At 37.7% G+C, this 21,774-nt stretch overlaps 1 protein-coding gene across 2 annotated transcripts in view; it reads right to left on the reverse strand.

Annotated features, from left to right (window-relative positions):
• TDRD5 (tudor domain containing 5) overlaps nt 1-21,774 on the reverse strand; it is a 46,221-nt gene that overhangs the window by 15,882 nt on the left and 8,565 nt on the right. For both annotated transcript variants that reach the window (XM_036344109.1, XM_036344108.1), the window contains exons 5-10: nt 20,528-20,584; nt 17,934-18,087; nt 13,173-13,345; nt 11,877-12,097; nt 7,542-7,754; nt 6,950-7,016 (exon numbers count right to left, since the gene is read on the reverse strand). In XM_036344109.1, the coding sequence (XP_036200002.1) occupies nt 6,950-7,016; nt 7,542-7,754; nt 11,877-12,097; nt 13,173-13,345; nt 17,934-18,087; nt 20,528-20,584 (885 nt within the window). The remainder of the gene's footprint in view (nt 1-6,949; nt 7,017-7,541; nt 7,755-11,876; nt 12,098-13,172; nt 13,346-17,933; nt 18,088-20,527; nt 20,585-21,774) is intronic.

Below are 21,774 nucleotides of genomic sequence, written 5' to 3' on the forward strand. Positions count from 1 at the left end.
ACAGCAGCATAGTATTCCACTGTGTAGATGTACCACAGTTTTCTAATCCATTCATCTACTGATGGGCACTTAGGCTGTTTCCAGGTTTTAGCTATGGTAAATTGTGCTGCTATGAACATAGGGATGCATATATCCTTTCTGATTGGTGTTTCTGGTTTCTTGGGATATATTCCTAGAAGTGGGATCACTGGGTCAAATGGGAGTTCCATTTTTAATTTTTTGAGGAAACTCCATACTGTCTTCCATAGTGGCTGCACCAGTCTGCATTCCCACCAGCAGTGCACAAGGGTTCCCTTTTCTCCGCATCCTCTCCAGCACTTGTCATTTGTTGATTTGCTGATGATACCCATTCTGACAGGTGTGAGATGGTACCTCATTGTTGTTTTGATTTGCATCTCTCGGATGATTAGTGACTTTGAGCATGTTTTCGTATGTCTCTTGGCTTTCTGAATGTCCTCTTTTGAAAAGTGTCTATTTAGGTCCTTTGCCCATTTTTTGATTGGAGTGTTTATCTTCCTTTTGTTAAGTTGTATGAGTTCCCTATAAATGTTGGAGATTAAACCCTTATCGGTGATAACATTGGCAAATATGTTCTCCCATGCAGTGGGCTTTCTTGTTGTTTTGTTGATGGTTTCCTTTGCTTTTTATTTTGATGTAGCCCCATTTATTTGTTTTCTCTTTAGTTTCCAATGCCCTAGGAGCTGTATCAGTGAAGAAATTGCTTCGGCATATGTCTGAGATTTTGTTGCCTTTGGATTCCTCTAGTATTTTTATGGTTTCCCGTCTTACATTTAAGTTCTTTATCCATTTTGAGTTTATTTTTTGTGTAAGGTGTAAGTTGGTGGTCTAGTTTCATTTTTTTGCATGTATCTGTCCAATTTTCCCAACACCATTTATTGAAGAGACTGTCTTGACTCAATTGTATGTTCTTGCCCCCTTTGTCAAATATTAATTGAGCATATTGGTTCGGGTCAATTTCTGGGTTTTCTATTCTATTCCATTGATCTATATGTCTGTTCTTGTGCCAGTACCAGGCTGTTTTGAGAACAGTGGCTTTGTAATACACCTTGATATCTGGTATTGAGAGCCCACCTACTTTGTTCTTCCTAAACTAGAGATTTTAATGGACAACACATTTGAGGATATTTATGACTTGTAGATGACAAAAGTCAGAATAAAGAAAAAATCATGAAAAATGTGATCATAGAAAAAATTTTTAAATTTTTATTTGGTGAAAGCTTTCATTTTCAGATATGATTCAGTAAGATTACTGGACCAGTCCTCTTATAAAAATAACTAAATATTCTAGATAAAATACTTTAAAAATGTGTTCAAAAATTGAAAAAAAAACTGGTAAGAAAGTAACAAAATTATCAAGCCAAAATTAAAGGGAAAATGGGAATTATTTTTGCCTTAAAGGCATCCATTAATCCAGGCAAATTTGAACTTTAGTTCTGATGTTCTCAAAGGTCAAAGGGAACAGAAATTAAATCCCATGGTAGGGAGTGGAGAGGAGAACTCTCCTCCATTCCCCTGAGTTCCTGCAGGAGTACACACTCAGGATAAGGGGGAAGAGAAATACACTGGTCTCCTTCACATGGATTTGCACCTTGATTTTCACATCACCTGGGTGGTACACAAATCCTCAAGCTGTTCATTTTAATTAACAAGGTTCCAGACTGGTAGTATTCCTAGGTGCATGGCAAAGTGAATAAATCTCTCTGTAGGTAGGCAATCTCAGCCTGTATTATTCAACCATTCTTACGAATAACTTTTCAAAGACAATGAGCAGTACATAAGCAAAGATTAAAAACATACAAAGAAACAACAAATCACAAGAACAAGAAACAACACAAGTGAAACAAACCTTAAAAAACTTTATATATTTGAGATTTTAGACGAATTATAAAACAACTAAACTTACTCTGCAGAGATTATCTATCTATAATAATAAAAGCGTAATATGCTAATTAGACCAAATGACCTTCTGGATGAAGCCGGGGCTGTGAGGGCTGAGGCAGCTCCCGTGATTGCCTCGGGCCGAGGCAAGCCACTGCAGCTGCGAGGGCCGAGCCCCTTGCATGAATTTCATGCATCAGGCCTCTCGCCAATCTACAATAACCGATCTAGCAGAATGAAAGAATTAAGAGAGCTTTAAAAATACAATAAAAATTTAAAACCTAATAGGTTAATTTTAATAGTAGATTAGACAGAATTAAATCAAAAAGTGGAAGGTAACTTGGAAAATAGTACCCAGAATGTAACATGCAAAGCACAGAAATTTGTAAAATACAAAAGAGAGGTTAAAGGACATAGACAATAAATTGAGAATAATTATGGCTCCAGAAAGAGAGAGGCAGAAACAGACAGAGGGAATATATACCTATATTAATATATGTACATACAGTCATATATATGAATTAACATATATATGAATATGGGGAAACCTAATTGAAAAGAAAATGGCTAGGAATTTTCCAGATTTAATGAAAAGTAATAAGGCACAGATTAAAACAAATCCAATGAACCACAAAAGTAGAATAAATAAGAATAAATCTATACATAAACATACTAAAACTGAAGAACACAAGCAACAAATAGGAAATCTTAAAAACAGCTACAAAAAGGACACTGGCTACAAAAGAACATCCATTAGAATGACAACTGACTTCTCAAATATGATAGGGAAACCAGAAACCAGAGCAATGATATCTTCAAGGCTGTAAAGATATTTACTGCCAAACCTAAAATTCTATACCAAGGGAATATAGCTTTCAAGAATAAACACAAAATTATATTTTCAAGTAAACAGAACTAAGTCCGCCATCATCAAACCCTCACAAAATGAAATACTAAAGGATCCAGTTCAAACGGAAGGGAACTATTCCCAGATAAAGGACATGAGTGGTGAGAATAAAGAGCTAAGAAAATGAGAAGTATGTAACTAAATCTACATGGATGTTATTATTTTATGCAGTCAATTTCTTGAGGGGTCAAAAACTATAATATTAACTACACAACAAAAATAGACCAGAAAGCCCTGACTGGTTTGACTCAGTGGATAGAGCGTCAGCCTGCGGACACAAGGGCCCCAGGTTCAATTCTGGTCAAGGGCATGTACCTTGGTTGCGGGCACATGCCGAGTTGGGGGTGTGCAGGAGGCAGCTGATCAATGTTTCTCTCCCATCGATGTTTCTAACTCTCTATCCCTCTCCCTTCCTCTATGTAAAAAAATCAATAAAATATAAAAAAAGAAAAAATAGACCAGAAAATTAGGTTAAAGAATTTAAAGTGTTCTAATATCCTTGCATTGTTATACACATATATGTTGTATTTCCTAGAATAATCACTAAAATAATATAGTGTTAACACATTGTTTGCGGGTAGTTTTTATCGCAAACTAACAGGTGGCACGGGCCATTTTTGCAGTTGAATAGATTGATTACCGTTATACCTGGAAGTACATACATAATTCACCATTGTATGTGTTAGAGACCCAAATTTTGTCCTTTGGAATTCGTATATCTGCATGTTAGCATCCCTTTAGAGCAATAAAAAAGTATAAAAATAAACGTATTTATGTTACCCGCATTCTACTGCTAGTCTATAAAAAACGTATTAATACATGTCCCGCGCTCTACTACCAGTCAACGTAAAACGTATAAATACGTTTCCCACATACAATGTGTTAATTAGGTGAATGATTTTTAAATATCTCTTCAAAATAGGGGAAGACAAGGTGAGAAAAAGAAAGACTAGATAAGCCAGTGATTTTTCAGGGCCTGGGCTCTTCCCAGAACTTGCGAAGTTTAGTAGTGACCTAATAATCTGGGCAGATTGTACACTGATTATAGAATTCACCCAATCTGTGGCTCCCTCCCTTCATGTGTGTTTCCTTTTAACTTCCAGCTGTATGCCAGTCCCAAACAATGTCCTCTAACTCTTTAAACCAGCAAGGCTGGAGATTTGGCTTCCAAGGGTAGACTGCTTTTCTGTCCCCTTTGGATTTTGTCTCTGGGAGTTAGTCCCACCATGCTATTCTGCCATTATAAATTACATTAACTTTCATCAAAACCATAAAAAAGATAGAAATAAAGTGAAATCCATTCATTTAGTTAAAGACACTAGTGACCCAGTGCACGAAATTAGTGCACATTAAAAGGGAATTAATTAGAGGAAATATTTTAATATTGCTATTTGCCCTTTCTCTATAATAGAAGTGTCAGAGATGAAAGAAAATTGGTAAAATGTATATGAAAATCTTCCTCCTGTCAGAGTCTGGGGCGCACCACAGGAACCAGAGTCAAGTCCCCACCCACCCACATGCGCCTTGAAATCGCGCGAGATCCAGACCCAGCTGGTCCCACCCCCATTTGGCTTTATCCAGACCCGGATGGCCTCACCCCCATCAAGCCCCGCCAGGTGGGGGAGCGCAGCCTCAGGTCACCTGGCCCGGCACTGGGGCAGGGGGCATGGCCTGAGGTCCCCCGGTCCGGGCCGGGGCAGAGGGCATGACTTGAGGTCCCTGTAAAGCCCCGCTGGGCAGGGGGCACAGCCTGAGGTCCCCGTCAAGCCCTGTCAGGCAGGGGGTATGGCCTGAGGTCCCCCAGCCTGGTGCCAGGGTGTGGGGCGCAGCCTCAGGTCCCCTGGCCCAGTGCCAGGGTGGGGGACGCAGCCTGAGTGCCTCCGTCAAGCTCTGCCAGGTGGAGGACGCGGCCTGAGGTCCCGTCAAGCCATGCAGGCACGGGGCACGGCCTGAGGTCCCCTGTCAAGCCCCACCAGGCCGGGGGCACAGACTCAGGTCACCTGCCCCGGCCCAGCGCCATGCAGCCTCATGTCCCTGCTGACTGCTCATTAAGGCTCGTTACGGGAATTCGGCTTCCGCTGTGGGCGCAGCCATCGTGTTATGGAATCCCTGACTTCGATGTGGGTGCAGCCATCTTGTGTTACGGAATCCCTGCCTCTGCTGTGGATGCAGCCAACTTGACCGTTATGGTATGACAGTCAATTTGCATATTCCCTCTTTATTAGATAAGACTAGAGGCCAGTTGCATGAAGAGATTTGTGCAATAGGCCTTCCCTTCCCCTGGCTGCTGGCACCAGTTTTCCTCTGGCACCCGGGACCCAGGCCTTTGCTCTGGCAGGAGCCTTCAGTCTTCGCTCTGCCGCTTCGTGCCTACGTATGCAAATTAACCGCCATCTTTGTTGGGTTAATTTGCATACTCTCCTGATTGGCTGGTGAGCGTAGCGGAGGGATGGTCAATTTACATGTTTGTCTATTATTAGATAACAAGATTTACTGAGCACAAATCATGTTCCAAGTATTGATCTATGCACTGGTGCTCTAGTGAACAAGATAATTTCCCTGACCTCAGGAGCTCATACTTTCGTATGTGAACAAATAATACCAGATAGTGTTATGAAGATAAAATAAAGTCACCATGAATGATGGAAGTGGAAAGGTGCACTTTAAAGTGGTGGGTCAAGGAAGTCCTTCTTGGGGAAATAACATTTGGGCTTAAAACTGAATGACAAAAAGGAGCCAACCATGAGAATTCTTTGCATAAACTATTCCATTGATCAGAAAGGGCAAATCCCTAAGGCCAGAAGCCCTAAGTTCAGGAAAGAAATAAGAAAACAAAGCAAAGAGAATCAGCAATGGTAGTGATCTGGCAGATATGAGAGTAATGAACATTGGCTACAAGTGGGTCACGAATGTAGTGCTGAGCTTCATGATGTAAGTCAGGGCTACAATGCACCCTTAGAAAATAATCCTGAATACTGACTTGCACAAAAATCATACACTGCATACATTATTTGTAATACTAAAAAGTCAGAAGCAGATTGAATGTCTAACAATAAAGGGATACACAGGCCATGATGCACATTTACCTAACAGATTACTGTGAGTCTATTAAAATTGAGAATTATGGTAACATCAACATATTTATGCTATAATGCCGAGTGAAAACATGAATTATGAAATAACAGGACTATTATTTTATGAAACGCTCAAGACTACAAAAATCCTCACCACAACAACCAATAAGCTAACCTGAAAGAAACATACATCAAATTTCTAAATTTAATGTGTTTAGTGGTAAAATTATACATAATGTCTTTTTCCTTTTTCTTTCCTCTTTACTGAGTTTTTTGGATTAAAAAGAATTTTAAAGGGAAAAATCCATGTATATGTAAGCAACTGATAGAGAAATATAGTATAATAATATGTATGATATGTACAACTAAGAGCTCTGAGGGAAAAACATATATAAGGTACATAAATATGACTATATAACAGTTAACAAATTTAACTACCTGGGTGAAAATGTCTCCTGCTCTCACCCCACTTCAATCATTTCCCACAAAGATATTACTAGAGAATCTTTAAAAAACATAGATTGACTGTGGCAGTTCCCCATGGATACCCTTTAGCTGCTCCCCAGCATCTAAAGGACAATGTCCAGATTCCTGAACAGGAATATGAATCCCCCTTAGGTTTCTGTCTATTTCTCTGACCATCAGTTGCCAAGCCCCAACTCCAGATCATCCTATATTACGTTGCCAAACAGAACCACTTCAAACTTCTCCAATTTGAGGTGTTTTGTGCTGTTCTCATTTTGCCTGGAATGTTTTCTCTTTTTTGTCCAGTTATAGTCTTAATCTTCCTTCATAATTCCACTCAAATACCACCTGTATTATGGGGCCTTCCCTAATTACCTTGAACAGAGATATATATTCTTCCTCATACCCCTCTACCATACACAGCAGAAATCTCTATAGCAAATATGGCACAGTAGAATTATTTTTATCTACACATCTGTCTTCTATATTTTCTACAATGATTTATTTGAGGGCTTATTCCATGTTTTATTTTTGTATCCTGAGAAACTAAATCTGTTCTTGGCATCACATGTTTTCTGATTAAGAGGAAAACAAGCAAACATACCTCTACCGGTCTCACCCAAGCCAAAGAACAAGGGATAGCCTGAGCTGGAAGCTTTGTGTAGCAGCATCTGCAATTGATAATCAAATATATTAATATTTAATCATGTTTTTATACTGCATGCTATGGAATTTCTAAGCCATTTCTTGATTTTAGCTATTCACACCATTTCAGAGTATTTTATTCATGCATTTTTAAATTAATGTCTTATACTTTAAAGCACTCTAAGAAATACTAGTAAGATCATTAAATATAGTTTTTAAAAACCATGCAAATCGGTAGGAAGAGGAAATCTTCATGCTATATAAATGCAACTCTTAGCATAACCCAAAGAAACATTTTCTTAATAGGAGGTTGAAATTCAATCTCATAGTCCACTCAGATTCACAGACATGTGGAAAAAGACACAAGAGATTATAATCCAACTGTGAACCTAAATGACCATTTGCCAAGTCTGCACTGAGAAGAAAGAGGGATGGTAAGCAAGGAAGGGTGGAGAGAGGAAGGCAAAAGAAAACAGAGGTCTCCTAACCACACAAAGCTTTAGCATTGTGATTCAAAAATTGAGTTGTCCTCCTTAAATTTGTTAACTCACTTGAGGAACCTCAAAGAGGACTTCTGAACAGTTCCAATATTTCCAAAGTCTGGGTAGAACACTTCAACTTCCTGTTTCCCGAGAACTCGATGGATAATGACTCGATACCACCACTTATCCTCAGAAATCTTTACACAACAGAGATGTCCTGGTTGGATAAAATATTCTGGCATGGCATATCGATCAGAAACCAGTTGATTAGAATAACAGCGCCTGTGGAATTCCATAACATGGAAACATAGGGGAAGAACAATTTTTATTAGTGTATCAAGAGCAAGGAAGTCTGGGCAAAAAGCAAAGAAAAACACCCTCATTTTTTCTGATTTGTTAATGCATTATTAATACCAATTAGTTTAATTTTCCTTTTTCTTTTCTAAATCCCTTCTCTTCTTCAACAAATATCTCTAAGTAGGAAACTCATACACTCATTTTGCCTCACATTCTCTGCTGAAGAATGCAATCTAACTCCATTCCCCAGGACTTCCTAAAATGGACATTGTAAAAATATCAATGGTCTGTTAATTCCCAAATCCAATAGCCTTTCTCCTCAGCTTTCAATATACTTGTTCTCTCTGCAGAATGGCCCTGATCCTTTCCTCTTTCAAATTCTATCCTACTTAGTTTCCAAGACACTCTTTTCTCCTACTACTTCCTTGTCCATAATTATTCCCTTAGTGGCTCTGTAATTGCCTTAAAAGTTTGGGTTCCACTGGGGGCTTATCTTTAGGGCGTGTAACGTACTAAAAGCTCAGGCTCTGAAACCAGTAACCTGGGTTCACACCCATCATTTACTAGCTGTGTGATGATTTTATCTTCCTGTGCTTCAGCTTACTTGCTGAAGATGGGGATGGGGATAATAAAGCCTTACTTACAATATGTGAATGTTCAGCAAAATCCAAATAGAGTAACACCCAAATATTAACTATTTATTATTACCCCTGCTGTATACCATCTCATCCATTTTTTAAATTTTTGTGGGTTTTTTTTTACTGCCTCATCCATTTTCATACCTTATACTACTACTGATAAATTGATGATTCTCCATCTCTATGTTTAGACTCTGCATCCCTTCTGCACTTTATTTTTTTAAAAATATATTTTCTTGATTTTTTACAGAGAGGAAGGGAGAGGGATAGTTAGAAACATCGATCAGCTGCCTCTTGCACGCCCCCTATTGGGGATGTGCCCGCAACGGGGGTACATGCCCTTGACCAGAATCGAACCTGGGACCCTTCAGTCTGCAGGCAGACGCTCTATGCACTGAGCCAAACCGGTTAGGGCCCTTCTGCACTTTAAAACTTTACTTCCAACTGTATGAAAAAGATGCTAGTTGTTGCCAATTTCCATTCTCCTTTTTTTTTTTTTTTGTAGAAATAGCATCCCTATTTTTTTTAAAAATTATTATTTATCCTCACTGGATGACATGTTTCATTGATTTTTATTTTTCATTTTAAAAAATTATTAATTTTTTATTGATTTCAGAAAGGAAGAGAGAGATAGAAACATCAATGATGAGAGAGAATCATTGATCGGCTGCCTCCTACATGCCCCACACTGGGATTGAGCATGTGCCCTGACCGGGAATTGAACTAAACCGTGACCTCCTGGTTCACTAATCAACGCTCAATCACTGAGCCATGGTGGTCGGGCTGTTTCATTGGTTTTTAGAGAGAGAGGGAGAGACAGAGAAACACTGATGTGAGAGAGAAACACTGATCAGCTGCTTCCCATACATGCCTATTTGGGTGTTACTATATTTGGATTTTGCTGAACATTCACATATTGTAAGTAAGGCTTTATTATCCCCATCCCCATCTTCAGCAAGTAAGCTGAAGCACACATACTAGAGTATGTGTCCTCCAGGGAATTGAGCCCATAACTTTTTGGTGTACGGGATGGCATTCCAACCAACCGAGTGACCTGGCCAGGCAATAGAATCCCTATTTTTAATTGATTTCCCAGACTCCCTTACATCTAAATGTGTCTATGTGAATACTAAGTTCTGGACAATGGGATGTGAGATTGTGAATTAATGTGTATTTTACCACAATTTTTAAAAAAGTAAAGTGTGAAAATCCATCTTGTGTCTTTCAAAGAAAAAGGGATATCTCCAACCCTCTACCTCCCCCACTCCTCCTTCCTACTGGCTGGAATGAGGATCTGGTGGTGAGCTACATCCTGGACCATGTGGGTGGGCCAATATATTATCTTGGGCAGCAAGACAGAAAACACTGTTGTCCCTAACACCTGGAGCTATCCTACCAGCATGTATTACTTATACACGAACTATTATGGGAAGAAGAAATAAACTTTTATCTTCATGCTACTACAGCTAACTTATGTCTTTGTAACACTGGCTAAACCCTAATCCTAATATTACCCACTCAACATTACCAATTCAGTATCTCATGATCACCTTAGATTCACTATTTGTAAACTTCTAACTTCCAAGCCCAGCTGAAACCTACCTAATCTCTAAAGTCAGCACAGTTTTCATATTTTCCTTTTCTCTCATCCTTTTCAACCACATTCTTGTCATCAAGACTTGACAATTCTATTTTCCTAATTTCTCTCCTCCTTTCCACTCTCTCTTTCACCAACACTAGCCTATAATGGATCTTCTCCCCTTCACTCCATCCATCCTCCACACTGCAACTAGAGTTAGCTTTCTAAAATACAAACCTGATGTTCTTTCTTTCTTAAAACCTTTAGAGGTTCCTCGCTGTATACAGAAGAAATAAAATTCTCTTCCCATAGTGTCCACACTCTATCTCTTCCCTAGCCTTCCAGTTTCACATCCAGTCATTGTCCCCCCAACCTCACCCAGTGGTGACTTCAATTCCCTATTTGTTGTTCTTAGAGCACAGGGCTCACTCCTTTGTAATGTTGGCCTTGGTGCCAGTGACTGGACCTGCACCCATCCACTCACACCTCCTTGTCTGGAAAATTGTTACTTATATTTGAGGCCTAGCTCAAGTGAATCCTTATGAAGCTCTCCTCCACCTTGCCCAGGCACAACTTCTGCCTCACACAATATCCCCCTTATCCTGCATCTATTTTCCTAGCTAATCATAGTGTCACAAAGGCAAAGACCATGACCCTCTTCTCCTTGTACAGCCAGTGCCTCAACATCCCAACACCAAGCAACAGCAGATACAGTATTAACAATAGCAGCCAACATTTGAGCTAGAGACTCTATTCTAAGTACTTCCACATTCACAACTCGGTGAGTTAAGTACTATCATTATCCCTATTTTGTAGATTAGAAGACCAGACCCAGAGAAGTAAAGTAACTTCAAAGTCACAGAGCCAGTAAGTGTGCTTTAAAATATAGGCACACTAGCCCTAACCGGTTTAGCTCAGTGGATAGAGTGTCGGCCTGCAGACTGAAGGGTCCCAGGTTCGATTCTGGTCAAGGGCATGTACCTTGGTTGCGGGCACATCCCCAGGAGGGGGTGTGCAAGAGTCAGCTGATCGATGTTTCTCTCTCATCGATGTTTCTAACTCTCTATCCCTCTCCCTTCCTCTCTGTAAAAAATCAATAAAATATAATAAAATAAAATAAAATATAGGCACACTAAAATGGACTATACAAGAATATATTTACCAAGTGATTATTATGTGACTTACATTATTCCAGGTATTCTTGGGTGGGACAAGTATATAATGTAAAATTAGAAAAAAACATTAAGTGCTTTTGAAGAGAGACAAAATAAATAATAAAAAAACACTTGTATGTGACACTAATATAAAAATTAGACATTGTTCATGAATAAATCTAAAGTGATTGAAAATGTATACATTTATATGATGTTTATTAATAAAGAACATCATTTTTCAGTAGAGAGAAGAGATAACTTAGAGCAGTAGTTCTCCAAGTATAGTTCATGAACCCCTGGAATCCTGTTAATATCGTTCAGGAAGTCCATAAGAGCAATGCTATTTTAGTATTATTATGAAAATAGTTATTTTCCCTTTTCACTGTGTTAATATCTCAACCAAAACAACATATCTCAAAACAGAAGCAGATATTAAAAAATCCAAGGTTCTTCTCTTGAGCTAGATATTAGAGAGACCTGCAAGAAAATGTAAGCCATGCCACTCTTCTCATTTACAAAAATATTTTCAAAAAAATGTTATTTATATTCACACAATTGGATTTACTAAATTTTTAAACAAAAGATATTTTTTAAATCTTGTCATTTTAATTTCTATATGATAAATATCAATAAACGAAAGCTCTCATGTGTCCTTAATTTTTAAAGAGTCCTGAAGCCAAAAGATGTGAGAAGTGCTGATTTAGAATGAGATACACCAAAAACAAGAGACTCCTACCGCATTTCAATCATCATGTCTTCAAGTAACTCTGATGAATCCCTGCTATAGATCTGGATGTAGAATTGACTAGGAGAGATGATATTCTCCACAAAGACTCCCACGAGGGTACTGGTATCTAATGGCGGCAGTCTGCATAATTTCTTGTCCCAGGCAGCATCTGGTGGGATATCATGATTGGCCATTGCCTGACTGAGCTGTGATTTATCAATTTCTACTTGCTACAAGTTAAAAAAGAAATCAAAGAAGCCACAATAAATCTTCGGGTGACATTTCAAACTTCATGACAACATTTCTCCAAGTATATTTCATGAATCACCTTTATCAGAACCACCTAGGAAATTATAAAAATGAAGATTCTTGGGCTTTAGTCCACACTTAATAATTCAGAATACCTGGAAGTGGGGCCCACAAGTATGAATTAAAAAGAACTCCCTAGGTGATTCTTACCTATGGTAAAATATGAAAACCTACTGCCTTATGATATTAGAGTTAAAAGTGTATTGCTCAACTACCCTATACAACACTAAACATGGTACTTCAAATATTCAGGTTGATTCTCATCTTGCCCAACCTTACCAACAAAGGTAACCTGAAAGAATAGATTAAATTTCAAACTAGTCTTATAATAAAAAAATAGGGTTTCTCAAACACTCATTCTAAAATATATTATTTTCCTTTAGGCCTTCCTATCGTCCTCTAGAAAACACAGCAGACTCTCCTAAAACAATGTTTTCCTTCCATGAAAGACGCAGGAATAGAGGGTAGAAAGGAAGGAGCATAAGTAATTAATTCCTTAATAACAACAGAATAAGTAATAGGAGATGAGAACACAAAAGGGGAAAATTTGTGTGGAGATGTAATGAAGGAGAAAAAAGAAAAGCTCCCTCTAACTGCGTATAGGTTGGGGTAGTCTGCAGCAGCTGCTGAGGCACACAGCTAACACAAAGCTCCTCAAGTCTTCCCTTCTAAAGCAGTCCAGGGTTTTCAAGCTTACATTTTGAAAAACCTGGACAGAGAATCAGCAATGTCATCTTAAGAGAACTGTCATATCTTCAAAGCCATCTGAAAACTTGAAAATGAGACTTGAGGGAAAGCTAGTAAAAAAAAAAAAGATTGAAAACCAGAATAAATGCTGCATAAAGTGACTTTAGACCAAAGCTCTAGTCTCTTCCAAGAAATCAAATACCCAGAAATAAGACTTTCTAAAACAGAATTTTGGTTTAAGGAAGCAGTCATCCAGTTACCCTCCATAATGCTGAATCTCCAGTGCACAAGTCTGAAAACCTCACTCACCAGCTGTAAAGGCTTCACCACCAGGTTAGGCTTCTTGTAAATTCTCTGTTCTGGCTCTTTATGATTTTTAAAAGACCAAATCCATGGGGTTTCCTTAATAGTAGCAGTAGGCAATGCATTTCTAGGGGGACTGGAGACATAAGTTTTGGCTTCTATTTTCTTATCTGATTGAACTAAATATGAACTTCTTACTGATGAAACAGCTCCATCTGAAATGACCAATAGAGTAGCTTAAGTATACCTGTTAAAATATTTTTATAACTGCTATTAAGCACATCCTATGTGCCAGGCACTGGGTAGATAGTGCTGAATAAGAGATATGAACCTGTCTTTGCAGAACTTTTCAGTATGGAGACATATAAGGGAAGTTCTAGATGGTAACAAATCTCAATTATGTTGGGGAAAGAGGTTAATTCTGATAAGGCTTCTTAAACTTTGGTGGAAGGTTTTTTAACTTTCAACATTTTTATTTCAATTTATTTCTCCTTCAACTTTAGCAGTGAACATTCGTTGTTGCTTCATGTAGCATGTCTGTGACTACTTAGTAGTCCACAATACAATGCCTTAATTTTTAGGGAATTCCCAAATAAATCACATATTTTGTTGAAATGTACATGTGTATGATGATTACAGGAGTTTGGCACATTAAAACAGACCCCAGATACATCTAAAACCATAGTGGCTCCTAAAAAATAAAATAAGTGCACAAATAAATATAATATTTATCACTGTAGTTTTTTCATAATTGACATGTCCATTAATAGGAGATTAGTTAAGTGAATTATAATAGAGTCACATAAAAGGATTATATGTAGTTAAAAAGAATGAAATCAACCTGTATATGCTGACATGGGAAAACATTCACAATATATGAAGCATAAAAAACCAGGACTAATAAAATATTTATATATATTGTCTTGTGTAAGAAAAGTTTAGATACACTATATAACTACTAGAAGCCCAATGCACAAAATTCATGCAAGAGTAGGCCTTCCTTCCCCTGGTTGCTGGCACCGCTTCCCACCAGCACCGGCTTCCCTCCAGCACCCGGGCTTCCCTCCAGCTGCCGGCAGGCACCCGGGACCCAGGCTTCTCTCACAGCCCAGGCTTCGTCCAGAAGGTCGTCCGGTCTAATGAGCATAATATGCTTATATTATTAGAGAGAGGCCCGGTGCACAAATTCGTGCACGGGTGGGGTTCAGCTGGCCCAACCCGATCAGGGCCAATAGGGTCAGGCTGGCTTGGTGGAGGGGCCGTGGGCAGTTGGCCAGGAGGCCCCGACCCCTGGTTGAACTCCTGGTCGAAGGGACAATTTGCATATTAGCCTTTTATTATACAGGATGTTATACAGAAGAAGTCCATAAGTAGACCCTCTAAAACTACTAACACTAGTTACCACCACTGCATTGTTGGAAATGTTTAAAGAAGCAAACATTATTTTTGTAATATTTTCAAAATCTAGCTATGCTTACATATACATTAAAAAAAGTCTGGCCCTACCTGGGGCTAGCTCAGTGGCTAGAGCAGCCATGGGCAAACTATGGCCCGCGGGCCAGATCCACCCGTTTGAAATGAATAAAACTAAAAAAAAAGACCGTACCCTTTTATGTAATGATGTTTACTTTGAATTTATATTAGTTCACACAAACACTCCATCCATGCTTTTGTTCCGGCCCTCCGGTCCAGTTTAAGAACCCATTGTGGCCCTCGAGTCAAAAAGTTTGCCCACCCCTGGGCTAGAGCTTCAGACCGAAGACTGAAGGTTCCTGGGTTCGATTCTGGTGAAGTGCACATACCTTAGTTGCAGGCTTGATCCCTAGCCTGTCAGGGCACATTCGGGAGGTAAGCAATTGATGTTCTCTCTCTCACATTGATGTTTCTCTCTCTGTCTCTCCTCCCTCCCTTCCACACTCTAAAATTCAATGGAAAAAATATCCTCAGATGAGGATTAATAAAAAAACAACAAAAAGGTCTGGAAGGCTACACAAAAATTCTAATAGCATTTTTGTGGGGGTAAAATAATGAGAAATGTTCACTTTTAACTTTCTACTCATCTGTGCTATTTGAATTTTTTAGAATGAACATGGGTTATTTTAATCAGAAAAATATACAAAGAAACATTGATACTTTGGGAAAAAATAGCTGTCCATTGTAACCATTTGCAGAAACTTAGCCTATCTAATAATAGACAAACATGGTAAGTTACCGTACCTTCGCTACGCTTCCCATTGGCTAATCAGCGAGATATGCAAATTAACTGCAAACAAAGATGGCAGTTAACTTGCATACATAGGCACAAAGTGGCAGCGTGAAGACTGAAGGCGGCTCCGGCCAGAGCGAAAGCCTGGGTCCCGGGTGCCGGAGAAAAACCAGTGCCGGCAGCCAGGGGAAGGGAAGGCCTATTGCACGAATCTTTTCGCGCAAGAGTCCTCTAGTCTCTATATAAAAGACTAATATGCTAAGTGTCCTTCCCACTGTCCGACCAGTTGCTATGATGCACACTGACGACCAGGGGGCAGGTGCTCAACGCAGGAGTTGCTGTGATGCACACTTGCCATTTACAGAGAAACGGCAGTAAGGGCCTGGCCAACAAAGAAACACTTGGCTGCCCCCAAGGGGGACACAGGCCTCACCACCATCCCAGAGTGATAGCCCACCAAATTGCAGCCAACGCTGCCGAGACCCCATGGCCAGCCCAGAAACGGTCACTGTGGGTGCCAGGTAATGACATCACATAGCAACACCTGGCTTCCTCTCCCTAGCAACTAGCCTCCTTGGAGTTTTTTTCAGCCAGGAACACGACTTGCTTTATACCCAGGTGGAAACATTTACACTTTTACACAAATGTCTGTGAAGCATTTTCCCATGCCTCATCTGATTTGATCCTCACAGAAGTCCTAGAGTAGGTAGACAGGAGACTTGGTAGAATCCTATTTTCTTTTCATTAGCCAGAAAACGGAGATTTAGAAAGCTTAGAAACTTGACCCAACTGAAAAGAAGTAAGAAATGGTGGACCTTGAAAATGACTTCAGGTTTTCTCACTGCACAGAATATAGTCAAACACTGCTGCAGTTAAATATTTTACCCTTTGTTCTCCCTGCGTGATCTACAATAATAACCTGCTTTGTGTTGATATTTACTGCTGTGTTGCTGGCAATTACCTGAAAGAGAACTGGGGTGCTTCACTGGGCTGGAAAAAGTTTAGCTAAGTCAGAAAGCAGGTCTAATTAAGCAAGTTTATTCTATATCTATAAAAGGCTAAGTTGACACGCATGCACGATACATATAAAGCTCTCACTGGTGCCAATCACACACGTGTGTTTCCATCTGTCATTGTTGATTGTGAATTTGGTTGACACTACTATTATAGAGAAAGGGCAGATAGCGATATTAACACATTGCGGACGTATCACACGAATTCTCATGTTTTCTGTTCTAAGGTTTGTGACCAATCATGAGAATTCTTTAAAAAGATATTAGCTTGTAAGAACATGTAATAACTTCCAAATGCAATGGGTATTTAATTTTAAAACATGCCTTTAACATTTATGTAAAACGTTTTTTGTACTCATTCAAAAGAAACTTATCTGGCCACTGGGTAAAACTAGCAATAAAACTACTGGTCTGCAATGTGTTAAAATATTTCTTCTAATTAATTTCCTTTCAATGTGCAGGAATTCATACATCAGGCCACTAGTAAAACTATAAGTACGATATCGTACTATTGGTTGGAAAGACATTACCAATGAGGGAACTGAGGAAAGAGTACATGGGATCTGCCTGCATTAGTTCTTAATAAGTGTATCTGAATCTATAGTAATGTCAATAAAAATTCCAAAAGAAAAATATTAAGCCACATTAAAAATAAAAATAAAACAAACAAAAACCAAGTGCCTTAATTGCAATGTGGTGTCCTGAAGTGGACAGAGAAATAGGAAAAGGACAATTTTTGAAAACTGGTAAAATCAGAATAAACTCTGAAGGTCAGTTAATGTAATGTACCAATACTAACTTATTAGTTTTAATAAATGTATCATGGTAATGTAAGATGTTACTATTAGGAGACACTGGATGAAGGGCATATGGGAACCCTGTACTATCACTGCAACTTTTCTGTAAACCTAAAATTATCACAAAATAAAATGTTCATTTTTAGAAAAGCACAAGTGCTGGATGCCAAGGCACACCCATTTATTCTGAATTTCCATGTATTTCTTTTTTTAAAAAAGTAAGTTAACTGATTTTAGAGGTAGAAGCAGAGAGAGGGAGAGATAGAAACATCAATGAGAGAGAAACATCAACATCTATCGGCTACTGGGGATTGAGCCTGCAACCCCAAATCGAACCGGTGCCCTTTTGGAGCAGGGGCTGATGCTCAACTACTGAGCCACACCAGGTGGGCTGAATCGCCATGTTTTTCTAAATAGCTTTTGATATACAGCCAGAGTTAAGAACTACCTAGTGCTTCCCCATCAGATCACTGTTTCAAAAACCATTTTCTTCAGAATCATCCAAAAATCTGGACAATGAAGAAAGTAAATTTTTTAAAAATCAGATAATCTTGAATAGTAATACAGGCTAGCCTATTATAACAAATATCACCAGAAATAAGGCCATTATATATAAAACATTTTCAAGGCTAATGTGTGATCTGCTTGGTTATAACAAAGAATCTTACACATACAAATAATGCTTTCGTTTTCCTTATCCTTACAGGGACAACTAAAAATCAGGTCTGCTTCATATTGTAATTAAACTCACCACGTGGTAGAGGCTTCATATCAGCATCAAACACCAGTAAGTCTTGCTCTCCTTCCCTGAACTCCACATGGAGAATGTCACTAAGAGCTCCAACGAGTTCTATCACGTTTAAGAAGCCCAATTTTTTTGGTGAAAGTTGTTCTTTAAAAATTAACTGTCATATACATACACACACACATACAAAAAAAAAAAACAGGAACAACATGAAACAGCAATGTTAGGTAACAGGAATATAATATCTACAGATACCTTGGACAGTGCTTTAATTTGGATTTAGCCAAGTTAAATCTGTAAGGATCAGTGAACTCAGGTACCACAGTAAAGGCTTGCTTCCATACAAGTCTAATACAAACCAAGAGACCTATATAATCCCTCACTATAAAACTTATAGGCCAACTATGAATATCCCAAGAAATAAAGAATTGGTTGAGGACGCAGGAAGGGTGGTGGTGAATTAAACTTAGTATCTTTACTTCTTTGTACCTTACATATGTATTATGGTTTCTTTCCCTTTTATGTTCATTAGTTACTTTAATAATTTCTCTACCTTCTCTGTAGGTATCTAGTACTATGAAAATGCAATTCAGTAAGCAAAAGGCTAGTTTACAAAGAATTTTTTAATATGAATTCTTTAAATAAATGATATTCAAAAGTCTCAGAAAGATACAGAGCAAAAAACAGTCTCCATCCCACTCCCATGCACCAGTCACCCAAGAGATCACCTCCTGGGAAGTAACCCTTTTCACCAGTTTCTTGTGCAATTTATACTACCCAATTTTATTATATATATTGTCTGTGAATTTTTGGCTTTGCTATCTGGTTTCTCTCTTCATATTTATGTGGAGCTGCAGGAAGATCCCATGACTGCACTGCTGATACATTATCTTCTCTTCAATTAGCAATCTCATAAGGGATGTTGAAAGAATGGCAGAGTGTTGACCAGGTATTTCAAGGGAAAAAAAATCATACAGGTAGCTTTTATATCATGTTGGATAAAATAAAGAGAAGGGTTGGCAGGTGTTTCTACAATTTAGAATAAAAGTTAAATTAAATCTACACTCACTATATATTTATAATCATAAAATTGAATTTCTGCCTAAGTCTATTTATTAAGAAAGGCAAAGAGCTTCTGAAACATTAAATGACTTATTTTAATTTCTCCTTAACCTTTGTAATCTTAACACCCTGAACTTTTATTACACGAAGTACATTTGCTAAAATGTTTGTGGCAGAAAACTACTCACTCTGAGCTGTGAGTCTGGCACAGGAGGTTGATTTTACCCATAAGTTTTATATTACTCTCTGACTTTATTCTGTAATTTCACTGGTAAGTGTTTACTTGTTAATCCAAAACACATCAGAGTCTTTGTTTTAGCTTCTCCCATTGGCCTACCTGAAAAACACTTTGTGGTTCTAGAAGATACATTTCTTTAAAACAAGATGAGTTTAAATTTCCTCCATCTCTATCCTGAGGGATGATATGTATTTTTTCTAAGTTTTCTTCTTTTAACATTTACTGAATAATTACTATATGGTAGGCACTGATCTAAGTACTTTATTTTTAAGTCATTTAAACTATAGCATTAGGTAATATTATCCTGACTTTACATATCATCCATAAAATAGCACAAAGCGATGTATCTTACCCATTATGCTATAGTATCTCGCAATATCTGTGTATTCATGTCTATAAATATATGTCAGTTTTTATGGCATGGTAGTTAAAAGGTAGGATTCTGAAACCAGACTGCCTGGGGTTCAAATTTTGACTCCTCCATACTCGCTATCTGGCCCTTAGGTAAGTTACTTCTTTGTGCTTCCGCTTGCTGTAAAAATCTAATGAAAGACATTCAGAGCAGAGTGCTGCACACAGCTAACATATGTATAGGTCTTAACCATTTTTTAAAATTGGCTATATGGCAATATCTGAACTATCATTCTTCAACTTGATTTTTTTTTTCACCAAACATGATGGTTCCAAAAATGTTTCAGGTTTCAGAACAAATCTACTTCATTTATTTTATCTACTACATATTATTGCATTGTATAAATGTCAATCCAAATTTATTTATCCATTCTCCTACTGATGGTCATGTAATCTGTTTCCAATTTTTTTACTATACTGCAATGTGCACATGCCTTATGAATGTCTTAATGTGCACGTGTGTAAGAGTTTTCTCTAAAGTGCGTGTGTAGAGTGTAGCTGTTGGATCAGTGGGGTGTGTATCTCAAGCTTTATTTGGTACTGCCAAAACGCTCTCCAAAGGGGATTTGTCACACAAGCAGCATAGAGGTATTTTGTATCTCTACAACCTCTCTGCTACTTGGTATTATCAGATATGAAAAATAACGTTTTTTCTAATAATATTGTAACAATAAACAGTAAAAATATCCTTCCTATGCATCATGAATTATTTATTAAAAATCATATTCTTAACTCTCTTAGTAAAGAAAAGGACATCAGAAATCAAAACAAGATGTTTAAGTTCTAGAGCATAGCCTTGGAGGGTCCAAGTAGCAGCAACAAAATTTCTATCCATCAGGAAAACATAAGCTATAAAAAAACCATGGCTGATGAAAAAGGAAACACTCACCTCAAACTCCCTAAGCAGTTTAGAAATAAGTAAACCCTCTGGAAACCTGGACACAACCTAATAAATAGAAAATGAAATATAATATAAATAGTTACCATTAGAGTGTTGGGTGATAAAATATAAGACAGTATAAATGTAAATATTACCAAAGATAAAAGCAGCATGTTACTGAGTGAATGAAACAGTCACAATATTTTTCAGTTTCCAGTTTTAAAAAACATTATAACAACAAAAAGCAGTGACTTCCAACATTTCCAGAGTTGAGAAATCATTCTTGCACAACATTGCAATTCCACAGCTCTCCACAAATTCCTATCAGTTCTTTAGCCTAGATAGCATACCACTAGTTCACATTTTTAAAAAATCTAAAAAAAAAAAATTCTATAGCATAAGTTCAAGCATTTTAAATGGTAGAAAAGAAATACAATGGTCATTATAAAAAACTTTGAAAAATACAGTACAGAGAAAATATCCAGTTAGCCATTATTGTCTATGTATACATAAAATACCTATATTTAACATAAAATAGGTCATTATTTCTATAATCAGTTTTTAAATATCAAACCAAACACATCTTACCATGTCAGTAAATATGCATCAACATGTTTCTGGCTTGAGTTTTCAAAATATTCAATATACTTAAATTTGTTTGCTCAATCCCCTAGAGCTATTTCCTATTTTTCATAACCACAAACACTGAAGTAATTATCCTCATAGTTGCACCTTATGGACTTGTCCAGTAATTTTTTTAGGATAAATTCCTAGAAATGGATTCAGTCTATCCCAATAAAGTATAAAAAGTTTTGCACTGGCCATGGCCAGGTAGCTCAGTTGGTTAGTGTTGTCCTGATACTCCAAGATTTCGGGTTTGATCCCCGGTCAGGGCATATACAAGAATCAATCAATGAATGCATAAGTAAGTGGAAGAGCAAATCAATGTTTCTCTCTCTATATATATATATATCTTTCATCTTTCTCCTTAAAAAATCAATAACATTTTTTAAAGCTTTGGATTTTCCTAGATTTTTCAAGATACTATATATTTTATTTAAATTTTTAATTCAAGTTTCAGAAAAATGCAAAGTAGAAATGATTATAAAATCCTATGATTCAGAGATAGTTGTTGATGCATTTCAGAAACCAACTTATGCAAAAACATATTCACATTATTTATGATTTACATTAAAGGATAACACTAAACATGTCACTCTATAAAATCTGTTTTTAGAGTCCAACAATATGTCAAG

Source organism: Myotis myotis, unplaced genomic scaffold, assembly GCF_014108235.1.
Source record: "Myotis myotis isolate mMyoMyo1 unplaced genomic scaffold, mMyoMyo1.p scaffold_m19_p_18, whole genome shotgun sequence".
Taxonomy (NCBI): Eukaryota; Metazoa; Chordata; class Mammalia; order Chiroptera; family Vespertilionidae; genus Myotis; species Myotis myotis.